Below are 13,934 nucleotides of genomic sequence, written 5' to 3'. Positions count from 1 at the left end.
GTGTGTGTGCATGCACAAGGTCTTCAGAGACTTGAGGAGAATTGATACGCAGCATGCACTGCATGTGACTGACTGTATAAACAGACTGCGACCAGTTGAACATAGACAGTGAGAGAGGAAGTGTCACAGTGCAATGGAGCAACGTGTAAACATCAAGTTCTGCTACAAATGGGGGAAGTCTGCAACGGAGACACATGGAAGTGCAGGTGTACAGGAGGAAAGCTGTGAGCAGAAAATGTGTTTACGAATGGTTTAAACACTTCCATGAAGGGAAGGAAACAACTGTGGATGAGCCACATTCATGTCAGCCATCAACAACCAGAACCCCAGAAAAGATCAAGAAACTGTGACAAATGCTGGCACAAGATCGGACACAGACTCTTAGATTGATTGTGGAGGAACTGGGCATCAGCGAGGTAAGCGGAAGATCTGCTCCCGGTTTGTGCTGCACAAGCTCACAGCGAGCAGAAAGCGAAACGGATGGAAACTGCTGACAATTTCATTTACATGTGTGACCAGGATACATTGCTTCTGAACACCATCGTCACAGGGGATGAGACATGGTGCTACCAGTTCAATCCAGAATCAAAATGGCAATCAGTGTATGGTGTTCGCTGTCTTCCTCGCAACCAAGAAAAGGCCATCTGCAAAAATCCAAGGTGAAAACACTGTTGAGCACCTTCTTCGACCACAACGGCACCATCCACAAGGAATTTGTTCCTGTAGGTCAAACCATCAATGCCGGATTTTACCAGTCTGTTTTGAACCAATTGCTACAATGTATCCAGTGGGTTTGGCCAGAGTTGCACAGGACTGGAGAATGGATGCTGCACCACGACAATGCCCCTGCACACTGTGCAATCAGTGTGTGCCAATTCCTGGCACAGAAGACAGTAACTGCTCTTGAACATCCTCTGTACTCCCCTGATTTGGCTCGTCTTCCTGTTTCCCCGTTTGAAGGCGGCCATGTAAGGTGAACGTTGTGCAGATGTGAACGCCATCAAAAATTGTGTGACAGCTGTTCTGCAGTCAATTTCACAGGAGGCCTTTGCTGATAGTTTCCAGAAGCTGTACGAACATTGTCAAAAGTGTGTTGAAGCGGGTGGCGACTATTTTGAAGGCAATAAAGATCATATGTTTGTATGTTTTGTTTTGTTTATTGTCTGATATCATTCATCGAACTTTTTACACACATCATGTATATAGCATTAAAAGAAACACAACATCAGAGGATACTCCATGAGTGTTGGGATTTCATAAATTATACTAAAATGCATAATTTGGCTTAAAGTGCACATTCACATGTCTAGATTCGCAATGAAGTAAACCCAAAACTGATTTTAAGCTTTTCAGTGTGTGTTTCAGGATGCAAATTTTCTTGGTGTGCCAATACTGTATTATCTCATGTTTGATTCTTTATTATGGTATAATGCCTCACATGCCAGAAGATGAAAACATGCATTGGAAATTCAACAAACTGTTGAAACTAGCCAACAGTGTGAAATGAAACACTTTGTTTCAAATAAATTGACTGCCTCTGCAGAAAAGATTAATAAAAGTCAACTTTCTTTAGAAAACCAGCAAAAATAACTTCATTGTTCTACAAGGTGGTTAATGCTTGACTGCAAAAAATATGGAAATAAAATCAGAAAATAAACTAATTACATATTTTAGCCTTCCGTAATTACACTTCCCGGCCACAGAAATCTGTTTTGTTTCAATTTGATGTGAGAGCTGTAAACAAAGAAGAAACAGCAAAATCGCTAAATGTAAACACAAGTAATATGAAGATTACCCAACTACAACTCACATTGCTCTGCACATGCACAAATCTGGTAGCTTTGGGCGCCATAAAAATTTTCCTGGGTAGCATCTGGCTGTTTGTTGCTACTGCTGATACAACTAACCGCCACCCTTCAAGTAGCCAGACGTGGGAGAAGGTACTGCTCATGCTGTGTCGTCTGAACAAGACACAGCCAGGGCAAAAGCACCATAGGTGCAAAGATGCGAGCTGGTGCCAATGCCATACAGATTACAACAGACAGAAGCCTACTCGGAAGATAGAAGAGCAGCTCTCGCCCACTTCGTTATAGTCATCCTGCAGGACTTACTTAGACAGACAACGTTGTTTACTGAACTGAAGAGACAGCTGTTGTAAATTGCATTTGCTGTGTACTGTGAAGTTTACCTACAATTATTTGCAAATAGCCATTGAGTGCCTTTTTTGTGTTATATTACATCAAGTGTTGCAGAATTTATTATTCAAGAAGTCACAAAGATAAGTAAACCTTCTTAAATCATTTGTGTGACTTGGTAACTAATTTGTTGGAGTGTTGTAGCACCTTTGTTCTCCTATCCTGTTACCTGATCCTGGGGCACAGCTGCATAATGGTGGCAGGGAGAAATTGTCTTAGCAGTGTACTGCATCAGAAGCTGTTTCATGATCTTACGATCTCAGCCTCCACAGTAGTAGTGACAAGGCCTTTAAAAAACTGACAATGAGGGTTTACAAAAGCTCATATGCTACTCAACTGTGCAAGTGCAGCAGCCGCTGATAACAGCTCAGATGAACCTAAGGTAAACAGTTGTGATATCACACTCATTGGAAGCAGTTTGTAGTTACAAAGTACGGCATAGTCTTCATCCTAATGCCTTTGCCACATTTTGCTGTTAGCAGACACTTGCGTGTGCGTTTCCTTTTGTTTGAGTATCAGTTCTTACCAGTCAAAATTACAAAAATTTAACTGGAAACCAAAACAATGGAAAATTAATGGAATTCTAAAAAATTCCCAGTTTTTTTTCCAGATTTCCCATTTGTCCCAGAATGTACACACCCTGTCACAACATTGTAAGGCTGCCTCATGAACAAGGTTGATAGCAGCTGGAGCTCACACACTAACAACTGGACCTGCAGCTCCCACTTCAGCCAGCATCGCACCCTCTAACAGAGGCCATATCCAGGACCACTCCACTGTGTCCCATCCCAAGGTCCACCAGCTATCTCAACTTGGATTGGAAGATGAAGGGCAGTGATGCAGGGCACATGTATGCCTCACCGTGATGACATATTCTACACTGAGGATATCATATCAGACTGCCCTACCTACGCCAGCTCATTGCTGTCAGGCTTTGGGCAGAAATGCCTCACTCCTCAGCTCTCTAGATGGCACTTAGTGTTGGTGGGGGTAGGGGTAGAGATGGAAGAGATTTGGTACTTCTCAGAGCTATTGATAATGCACCATCAGAGATATCCACACAGCTGGAGATGATCACTCCCAGGAGCCACTGAGCCACTGTGCAAGGATTAGGCAAGGACATCATAAGCCTCACTATGTCACATGGGCATGGCCAAGCACCTCATATCACAAATAACAGAGGGCCGCTATGGCAGTAACAGTCACTTATGGTACTATGCCTGCACACTGCCTACCTACAAGACATACTGTACTGTTTCTATGATGCAAAACACAGCTACACAGCTTGGACTTAGCTCATGGTCTCTACTTGGATTACGCTGCTCCACGACTCCTCAGTTTCATAAATTATTTGTATTTTATTCTACATTCATGTAATAAAATATGACAGTGGACCAATGTAGACATTGAACTCTTTTTATTTCCTGTGCTTGTACAAAAATCACTTTTTTTTGAAAATATAATGTAACTGGGTGGATAAAAAATCTACTCACCAAGTGGTGGCAGGAGAACACACACATAAAAAGTATTACAGTTTGCAAGCTTTCGGAGCCAGTGGTTCCTTTTTCTGGCAGAAAGGGTAGTATCAGGAATGAAGGAAAAGGAATGGTGAGATTTATGAAAAGGGGTGGAGTGCAGAGAAGTCACCCAGAAACCGAGGTCAGAGGAGACTTAGTGGACAGAATGTGAAGAAGAAGGAGCCACTGGCTCTGAAAGATTGCAAACTGTAATACCTTTTATACGTGTATTTTCCTACCGCCACTTGGTGAGTAGATTTCTTATCTGTCCAATTAATAGCAGACAGTTTCTGCAAGTCATAAGTCATTCACAACTGCTAAAAAGATTACAGGAATCACAACATAAAACAAACTGAATGGGTATTTTGATTCATAAAGATATGATTGAAAGTCACCAACTCAAATCAACACTCTTCTATCATGCAAAAAATCTCAGGCAAAGTAAGTTGCTACAAAAATATGGAAGGAGACGTTGCCTAAGAAGAAGCCTCAAGAGTGGGGCCTGCTTACTAAATCTTCTCTGTACAACACTATTTTGCCTGATTTGTGAACTGGTATTGACAGGTACAGAAACATGAATGGATAATATCTACAAGTGACACTGGGTGTGTGTGCCAAAAATAACAGCTTAAATTAGTTGGTGTAACATTTTTGCTTTTGATGTAAATAACCTCAGAGACATATACAGGCTCTTTGACAATTCAATGCAGAGGCTGGAAAACCTACAGTTGCGTTGTAAAAAGAACTGTGGATATCAGTGATTGTTATTGTTCTTATTTCTTTTGAAATATGGAAGCAACTAAGTGCAATTTAATTGCACAAGTATGTACAATTTCATATAGCATCTAGCATTGTGTTATTATTTAATTTTTTAATTGTAATTTGTCAGTCTGCAATATATGTCTCTGTGTTAATACATTTTCCCTTTTTTGTTAAATTATCTTTTTGAAATAATAATGTTACTAACTTACTGTTTTCTGTCAGCCTTATTTTTTTCCCATATTCATCATATAGTTCTAGACCATTCAGTCCGACATAATACATGTCACCCCAAGTTGACAAAATTAAAAGCTGGAACACAAAACCTTCTGGCATCACAGGGGCTTCATATTCCTCATCACCTAAATCACTGTTGTCACTGTACCTAATTGACACTGGAGGAGGTAATAACCTCAATCCATTTTCCTCATGTTTTACTTTGTTCAGCTCTGAATCACTGCATGGTAACTGTGAAATGTTACTTAGAGCACTATCACTTGCTGCACTGTTCAATGGATAATCAATGTTTAATGAATCCAAAGTAGCATTATTTTCATTTCTCCTATCACAGCTCATTGCTCCATGATCCTGACATTCTGCATCAAACTCAAATGATGACGAAAGTGGAGAGTCATGTTGATCTTTTGTGTTACTGTATTCTTCACGGTCTGCGTCTACAGGCTCTGCAACAGGGCTGCCAGAGAGCTTCAGTTCCTGGACAAAGTTGAAGTGACAGTTTCCAGGAGCACGGCGTATTGGAATAATTCCATCAACACCTGCTACCACAAGTTTTCCATCCAAATGCACAGAAATAATCTTCACCTGAAATTTTAGAATACTTCTGCAATCCTCAATGTAAGAACAGAGAAAAAGCACAAAAATCAGGCCATAAGTTTTTACATAAAAAAATTTGTAACTATTATAAAGGTGCACTAAAAATTATATAAATATAATCACACAAATACAATATCAATTATCAAATCATAAAGAGGTGTTGAAAGTAGATGATCCACTACAACACAATTTAAAAAATAGCTGCAGTTAAATTCTTGAAAAATCCTGTACACTAAGCTCGTCAAATGTGCAAAATGCAGGACTGAGATATATGAGAGAGAGGAAATAGTGTCCAACAGATGAATACTGGGTGTATGTATGCTTATTAGTGAATCAGATGTCATTATGTACATATCATTCTAGGCAGCTGTGATAAATTAAACAATGTGATCTATTTTTGCTGAGGAAAAAGTTGTTATATTCCAAGGCTACATTCCAAGACTACTGGTCCAAGGTCATTAGATAGCACTCGGTTTCAAATTATCTGCCCACAGTCACTGCATAAATGTCTATACAAACTCTGGGTTTCAAAAGGAGTCACTTATCTCAGCAGTGTCTTTTACATTCAGGAATACTTTAGCTATAATAGTGTGTAGCATTTTCATACAGTTTGTTAATTCTCTCTATGATTTTTACACTTTTATAAGAATGATTTGTTGTACTAATTCACTAAATAATGTTGAAGTACAAATTAATAAATCAACATATTTTATTATGTATTTATTTGCATAACCTTAAAGCAATTTTGATTTTCTTTATTTAATTTTTGTTGCTCGCAGATTTCTTTCATCCTTCAAAGGTGCCAGGCACCAAAGGCATTGTGATTTATACAAACATGTTTTGGTTTTGTTATTCTTTGATTATGCTTTTCATATTTTGTAGACAACATATTTTTAAACCTACCCTTTTTAGTATCTACGTTGACTTCATTCTTCGCAAATGGAAATATAAGTTAAACAAAGGAATTACGCTAACGAGTGAGGAATATCTGGATGTACTTTTGTTTGCTGACGACATTGTTATTATTCAAAAGAATGAAGATGACCTCAAAATATCAGTATACCAACTAAATGAATTTTTGCAAAAAATTACAATTTTAAAATTTCTAGCAACATAAAAAAATAATGGCATTCAGAGAAAAATATTCAGTCAGATCAAAAACTGTTTTCAATAATTCAGTTTTACGACAAGTGTCTCAAATCTCTTATTTGATTTGGACCCTGATATTGAAAATAAAATACACAAATTCCAAGCTGTCTGTGGTACCATTAGCAGAACATTGGGCCATAAAGTACAAAAAGAAACCATCACGAAATTCTATAAAGTAATGGCAGTTCCAATGTTATTCTTCAGAAGTGAAAGCTAGGTTACTGGGTTACCACAGAAATAAAGAAATAAATAAAAATCAATAAAGAAAATAAAATCAAACAGCAGAGATGAGGTTGCTAAGGTGAAGGGCTGCACAAGAAGATATATGATTAGAAACAAAGATATTATAACAGAATTAAATATTTCCAGCATAAGTGAAAAAATTCAAAAATATCATGAAGATTGGAACAGGTAAATCCTTGAAAGGAAGATGATGACGATGATATTTTGTATTTTCCATGCATGCAGTGGAGTTTGTGCATAGTTACTAGATAACTCTGATGTTTGTTCCCTGCATGTTATGTGATATCAAATTGCAAGCTCAGAACAACAGAACAAGCTGTGTATTTCTTGCCATCTCCTATGGGTGTGATCAACAGGGTGTATATGCAGAGAAGGAAAAAAATTGCCAGATTTTTCCCAGATTTCCCGGTTAAAAATACACTTTCTCCTGGGTGAAAATACACTTTTTCTGTTTTAAGTGACAGTATACTTTTCCTCAGACCTGTAAAACTTATTAATCCTTTGAATGGTTATGTTATGGTTTTATACACTGACATAGAATTTCACGGCACTTTAGAAAGCGAAACTCGGGGAAAAAAACACGTTTTGGAAAGATGTTTGATGTGCAGCAATATGTACACTGCATATTTTTGTATTATGAAAGTATACATTCTAATCACAACAAACACCACATCTTACTTTCTGAAGCATTGAAATCGAGATTGCAATGTGCTTTTGTACGCCAGTCATAGTTCATGTCACATGTTCTCGTCAGCTGATGACAGCGGTTATTCAGTCATAGGACACGTGATGTAGTCAGCCAATAGCAACATCACTGTTAAGTAGCGCAAACACACAAATAGGAAAAGTTAATGGTATAAATTAAATATATGGCATTGCTACAAGAAAATATTGTATTAGTCTCGAAGACTAATAAGCTGCAAGAGAAGCTAAGCTTTCACATATAATGCTGTTCCTCTTTGTGTGTGTTACGCTTTATGATACATCACACAAATGTGCCAGTAAAATTTTTAATGACCACGTAAATGTCCAATCTTCTGGGCTCAAAGTTCTTCTAAATGGTCATCCTCAAAGAGTTGATTTTTAAATGAGAGACAAACACTCTGTGATTTAAGAAATTCATGGTGCATTCTTGCACATAGTTCATCTTGCATAAAAGGAAATTTACTTTGTAAGTAACACTTTTCAAATAACCATTCACAATTTTTTCCCGCAATTTGTTAGAAATAGGTTTGTTTTAGCAGTGGCCAGAGAGCGCCACATTAACAGGCATCACCATGCTTGTGCAGCTACGATGAAGCAGGAAGCTCGTATGTTCATACATGTAAAACATTAAAAGTTCTTACATAATGTCATAAAAGAAACATGACAATAGAGGATACTCCAAGAGTATTGGAATTTTGTGAACCATACTAAAATGCATAATTCGTCTTAAAGTACACATTCGTATGTCCAGATCCGGATGAAAATTTTCTTGGAGTACCAGTACTGTATTATCTCATGTTTGGTTCTTCATTCTGGCATAATGCCATATGTTCTACAAGATGTAAAAGTGCACTTCAAATGCAGCGAACAGTTGAAACTAGCCAACAGTGTGGAATTAAACACTTCATTTCAAATAAATTGACTGCCTCAGTGGAAATAATTAATAAAAGGCAAATTTCTTTAGCAAGCCAACAAAAATAACTTCATTGTTCTGTGAGGCGATTAATGCTTGACTGTCGAAAAGGAGGAAATAAAATGAAATCTGTGACTAATAGCACGTTTTAGCCTTCCGTAATGTATTTAAATTCACCTGATAGCTCCTGGCCACAGAAATCCGCTTTGTTTTTATTTGACATGAGAACAATAAACAAAGAGGAAACTGCAAAATCACTGAATGTAAACATAGGCCACATGGAGACTACCCACCTCCCCACTACAACTCAGACTGCTCTGTGCTCAGCCCTGGATCTACATTATTTCCTAACCGGTGCAATACTAGATAGTAGCGACCCTGCCCTCTAGTGTTCGAGATAGGATGCCAAAAATTTTGAAAAATCGACTTTTCGTAAATCATTTTGTCTTGCACATCTTTCTGAAGAGTCTGATACATAAAAAAATATATGATTATTTGTAACAGAGAGAAAAACAGCTCTTCAGATAATTTGTACTCTTTATTGCCTATTAGCTGATAACTTTCTGTTTGTGTGACATAAAATTAAATGTAGGACACACAAAACCAGTAAAGACAAGAGCCAAGCAAGACAGTACACATTTCTTCAATCCTTATGACCTAGCATTTATTCTCTCTAATCTTGCTACAGCTTTACATGGCACACTTTCCTTTCTGGGAGTCAAACATTTTGCTACATGAAAAAATGAAATGTCGTTAACTGGCCTTACTAGGTAGCGGTCTGGTCAAAAATTTTCTGTCAAAATTTCATTTTCTTGCATACACTGAGAAGATAATATGTAATCTTTCTTTACCTGTTATTCCTGTTAGTCATTTATTTTCACTCTGGTAGTCTGGATCTATGGAATAAGCTAGTAATTGAAACAATGCTGATGATTTGCAAGCCCAGTCAACCACATAAACAGCGATTGGCATTCACCCGTTCGACTTATTCTGCTCAGCTCGTATAACCCCATCCCCTTCTGTCTGCAGGGAAGTTTATTTCTAGATGCGACTGGGATTCCCCTAGCAGAGACATCACACACACTACTCAAAAATCAACTTATGATTCATTCAGAAATCAACTTAGAATGTGTTAAAAATGTTCAATAACCAACAGGGATGCAATTCAAAATCAAATGAATAATCAATAGACCAATGTGTACTTGGTGCTAGGCGCTTTGTGAAATAAAATTTTACAGCTAGCTGCCACACTCCTGTAGCCAAATGTGAGAGAAGGCACTACTCTACGCAACTCAACTGATTCAACTGCACAAGCGCATGAGCTTGCAACTACTCAAACAAATCTAATGTAAACAGTTGTGATGTCACACTTATCAGAGGCAATTTGTTGTTATGAAGCATTCCATTGTCTTCCTACAGCATTTGATACATTTTGCTGTTGGCAGATACTTGTATGACCACTGTGTTTTGTTGTTGTATATGGCGCGTTTCCTTTGCAACTTAAGTGGTTTTTTTTCCCCTGCAGCAGTATTATTCTGCAGTGGTGAGATACAGTAATATCCTTAGTTAGAGTATTGGTTGCTACCAGTCAAAGTTACAAAAATTTAACTGAAAACTACAACAATAAAAAATTCCCAGAATTCTAAAAAATTTCCTGGTTTTTCCCGATTTTCTCCCAGATTTAAAAAAAAAAAAAAAAAAAAAAAAAAAAAAAAAAAAAAAAAAAAAAAAAAAAAAATATCCGGGTTTTTCCCAGATCTCCCAGTTGTCCTTGGTTGTATACACACGGATCAATAAAGCTAATGCCAATTGTTCAAGGGTGGTTTTGTGTAATCTGGTTCCATTGTATTAAGTACACATAGGTTCTAATACCCAAACAACAGTCTGCACACTTTGTCCCGAAAAGCAACCTTAGTAATGATGGATTTCCTCCATTCTTCTCGATACTTTCTCTAATGCACTGTTGAAGAAATGCCATGGACAAGATTTTATATGTCACTGGCAAGAAGGAGATTCCTCTATAACTGTCAAGCTAAGTTTTTTCCTTTCTTCTTATATGTAGTGGGTGTACTAATGCTGATGTGCATTCTCATGGTAAGCTGTTTTTTGTCCAAATTTCATTAATGATTTCTGTTGGACATAGAATAATATTGTCACTAGAGTGTTTTCACAGTTCGACAACTGTAGTCTTCTCCCTTTGCTTTATTATTTCTAAGTCGTCTTTCTTTCTTCCTTTTTTTTTTTTCTTTTTTCTTTTCTTACAACTTCTCTCATTTCCTCTACTGTTGTTGGCTTTGAGCCGTGATTGTATCGGATGACGTTATCAAAATGAGTAATTCTTTTGGTGGATGAAAATTGTGTTGTTCACTGATGTAGTTTGCAAGAATTGTGCAGTTCTTAGTGTTATTGTATGCAGCCTTATGTGTTTTTGGATCCATAAACTGTTAGCTTGGTGGTGTTTACTTCTTTGAATTATTTTTTAATGTTTTATAAAAGTCCTTTATGTTGTTTTGAATAAAATATGACTCAACTGATGTTTTGATCTTTTATGTGTTGTACTCTGATCTTTTTGAGACCTTTTGAAGAACGTTTCCTTGCTTCTATAAAATTTTCCCTGTTCTTATTATTTTTATTTGTGTTCAAGATGTTCCAAGCTCATTATCATTACAATTAATTCATCACAATATCATCATTCCGCCAGGTGTGTTTCCATTTTTTTTTTTTTAGAGGAACAGTTTCTCCTGCAGTCTGAATAATATCTTTCTGACACAGTTCCCAACATTTATGTATTCTTTTTTACAAATGCATTTTGTAATCATTTTCTCAATGTAAGTTCTGTAAGTAAAATTCGTATTGGTTCTTTTCTCTAAATGTTGGTCTAACCTTGAATTTAATAATAGATAGGTAACGTCTATGAACCACGGACCTTGCCATTGGTGGGGAGGCTTGCGTGCCTCAATGATACAGATAGCCGTACCGAAGGTGCAACCACAACGGAGGGGTATCTGTTGAGAGGCCAGACAAACGTGTGGTTCCTGAAGAGGGGCAGCAGCCTTTTCAGTAGTTGCAGGGGCAACAGTCTGGATGATTGACTGATCTGGCCTTGTAACACTAACCAAAATGGCCTTGCTGTTCTGGTACTGCGAACGGCTGAAAGCAAGGGGAAACTACAGCCGTAATTTTTCCCGAGGGCATGCAGCTTTACTGTATGATTAAATGATGATGACGTCCTCTTGGGTAAAATATTCCGGAGGTAAAATAGTCCCCCATTCGGATCTCTGGGCGGGGACTACTCAAGAGGACGTTATTATCAGGAGAAAGAAAACTGATGTTCTACGGATCGGAGCGTGGAATGTCAGATCCCTTAATCGGGCAGGTAGGTTAGAAAATTTAAAAAGGGAAATGAATAGGTTAAAGTTAGATATAGTGGGAATTAGTGAAGTTTGGTGGCAGGAGGAACAAGACTTCTGGTCAGGTGAATACAGGCTTATAAGTACAAAATCAAATAGTGGTAATGCAGGAGTAGGTTTAATAATGAATAAAAAAATAGGTGTACAGGTAAGCTACTACAAACAGCATAGTGAACACATTATTGTGGCCAAGATAGACACGAAGCCCACGCCTACTACAGTAGTACAAGTTTATATGCCAACTAGCTCTGCAGATGACGAAGAAATTTATGAAATGTGTGATGAAATAAAAGAAACTATTCAGGTAGTGAAGGGAGACAAAAATTTAATAGTCATGGGTGACTGGAATTCGTCAGTAGGAAAAGGGAGAGAAGGAAACATAGTAGGTGAATATGGATGGGGGATAAGAAATGAAAGAGGAAGCCGCCTGGTAGAATTTTGCGCAGAGCATAACTTAATCATAGCTAATACTTGGTTTAAGAATCATCAAAGAAGGTTGTATACATGGAAGAACCCTGGAGATACTAAAAGGTATCAGATAGATTATATAATGGTAAGACAGAGATTTAGGAACCAGGTTTTAAATAGTAAGACATTTCCAAGGGCAGATGTGGACTCTTACCACAATCTATTGGTTATGAACTGTAGATTAAAACTGAAGAAACTGCAAAAAGGTGGGAATTTAAGGAGATGGGACCTGGATAAACTGAAAGAACCAGAGACTGTACAGAGTTTAAGGGAGAGCATAAGAGAACAATTGACAGGAATGGGGGAAAGAAATACAGTAGAAGAAGAATGGGTAGCTTTGAGGGATGAAATAGTGAAGGCAGCAGAGGATCAAATAGGTAAAAGGACGAGGGCTAGTAGAAACCCTTGGGTAACAGAAGAAATACTGAATGTAATTGATGAAAGGAGAAAATATAAAAATGCAGTAAATGAAGCAAGCAAAAAGGAATACAAACGTCTCAAAAATGATATCGACAGGAAGTGCAAAATGGCTAAGCACGGATGGCTAGAGGACAAATGTAAGGATGTAGAGGCTTATCTCGCTAGGGGTAAGATAGATACTGCCTACTGGAAAATTAAAGAGACCTTTGGAGAAAGGAGAACCACTTGCATGAATATCAAGAGCTTTGATGGAAACCCAGTTCTAAGCAAAGAAGGGAAAGCAGAAAGGTGGAAGGAGTATATGGAGGGTCTATACAAGAGTGATGGATGTACTTGAGGACAATATTATGGAAATGGAAGAGGATGTAGATGAAGATGAAATGGGAGATACGATATTGCGTGAAGAGTTTGACAGAGCACTGAAAAACCTGAGTCGAAACAAGGCCCCTGGAGTAAACAACATTCCATTAGAAATACTGACAACCTTGCGAGAGCCAGTCCTGACAAAACTCTACCATCTGGTGAGCAAGATAAATGAGACAGGTGAAATACCCTCAGACTTCAAGAAGAATATAATAATCCCAATCCCAAAGAAAGCAGGTGTTGACAGATTTGAAAATTACCGAACTATCAGTTTAATAAGTCACGGCTGCAAAATACTGACGCGAATTCTTTACAGACGAATGGAAAAACTGATAGAAGCCAACCTCGGGGAAGATCAGTATGGATTCCGTAGAAATGTTGGAACACATGAGGCAATACTGACCCTACGAGTTATCTTAGAAGAAAGATTAAGGAAAGGCAAACGTACGTTTCTAGCATTTGTAAACTTAGAGAAAGCTTTTGACAATGTTGATTGGAATACTCTCTTTCAAATTCTGAAGGTGGCAGGGATAAAATACAGAGAGCGAAAGGCTATTTACAATTTGTACAGAAAGCTGATGGCAGTTATAAGAGTCGAGGGGTATGAAAGGGAAGCAGTGGTTGGGAAGGGAGTGAGACAGGGTTGTAGCCTATCCCCGATGTTATTCAATCTGTATATTGAGCAAGCAATAAAGGAAACAAAAGAAAAGTTCGGAGTAGGTATTAAAATTCATGGATAAGAAATAAAAACTTTGAGGTTCACCGATGACATTGTAATTCTGTCAGAGACAGCAAAGGACTTGGAAGACCAGTTGAACGGAATGGACAGTGTCTTGAAAGGAGGGTATAAGATGAATATCAACAAAAGCAAAACGAGGATAATGGAATGTAGTCGGGTGAGGCTGAGGGAATTAGATTAGGAAATGACACACTTAAAAGTAGTAAAGGAGTTTTGCTA

The 13,934-nt window shown here is 37.8% G+C and overlaps 1 protein-coding gene across 1 annotated transcript in view; it reads right to left on the bottom strand.

Annotated features, from left to right (window-relative positions):
* Nucleotides 1-13,934, bottom strand: part of LOC124622145 (katanin-interacting protein-like) — a 363,928-nt gene that overhangs the window by 81,297 nt on the left and 268,697 nt on the right. The window contains exon 11 of the mRNA XM_047147778.1: nucleotides 4,684-5,293. Within this exon, the coding sequence (XP_047003734.1) occupies nucleotides 4,684-5,293 (610 nt within the window). The remainder of the gene's footprint in view (nucleotides 1-4,683; nucleotides 5,294-13,934) is intronic.

This window comes from Schistocerca americana, chromosome 7 (genome assembly GCF_021461395.2).
Source record: "Schistocerca americana isolate TAMUIC-IGC-003095 chromosome 7, iqSchAmer2.1, whole genome shotgun sequence".
Taxonomy (NCBI): domain Eukaryota; kingdom Metazoa; phylum Arthropoda; class Insecta; order Orthoptera; family Acrididae; genus Schistocerca; species Schistocerca americana.
The sequence above is the reverse complement of the archived record's forward strand: the minus strand, read 5'-3'. Positions and strand labels throughout refer to the sequence as shown.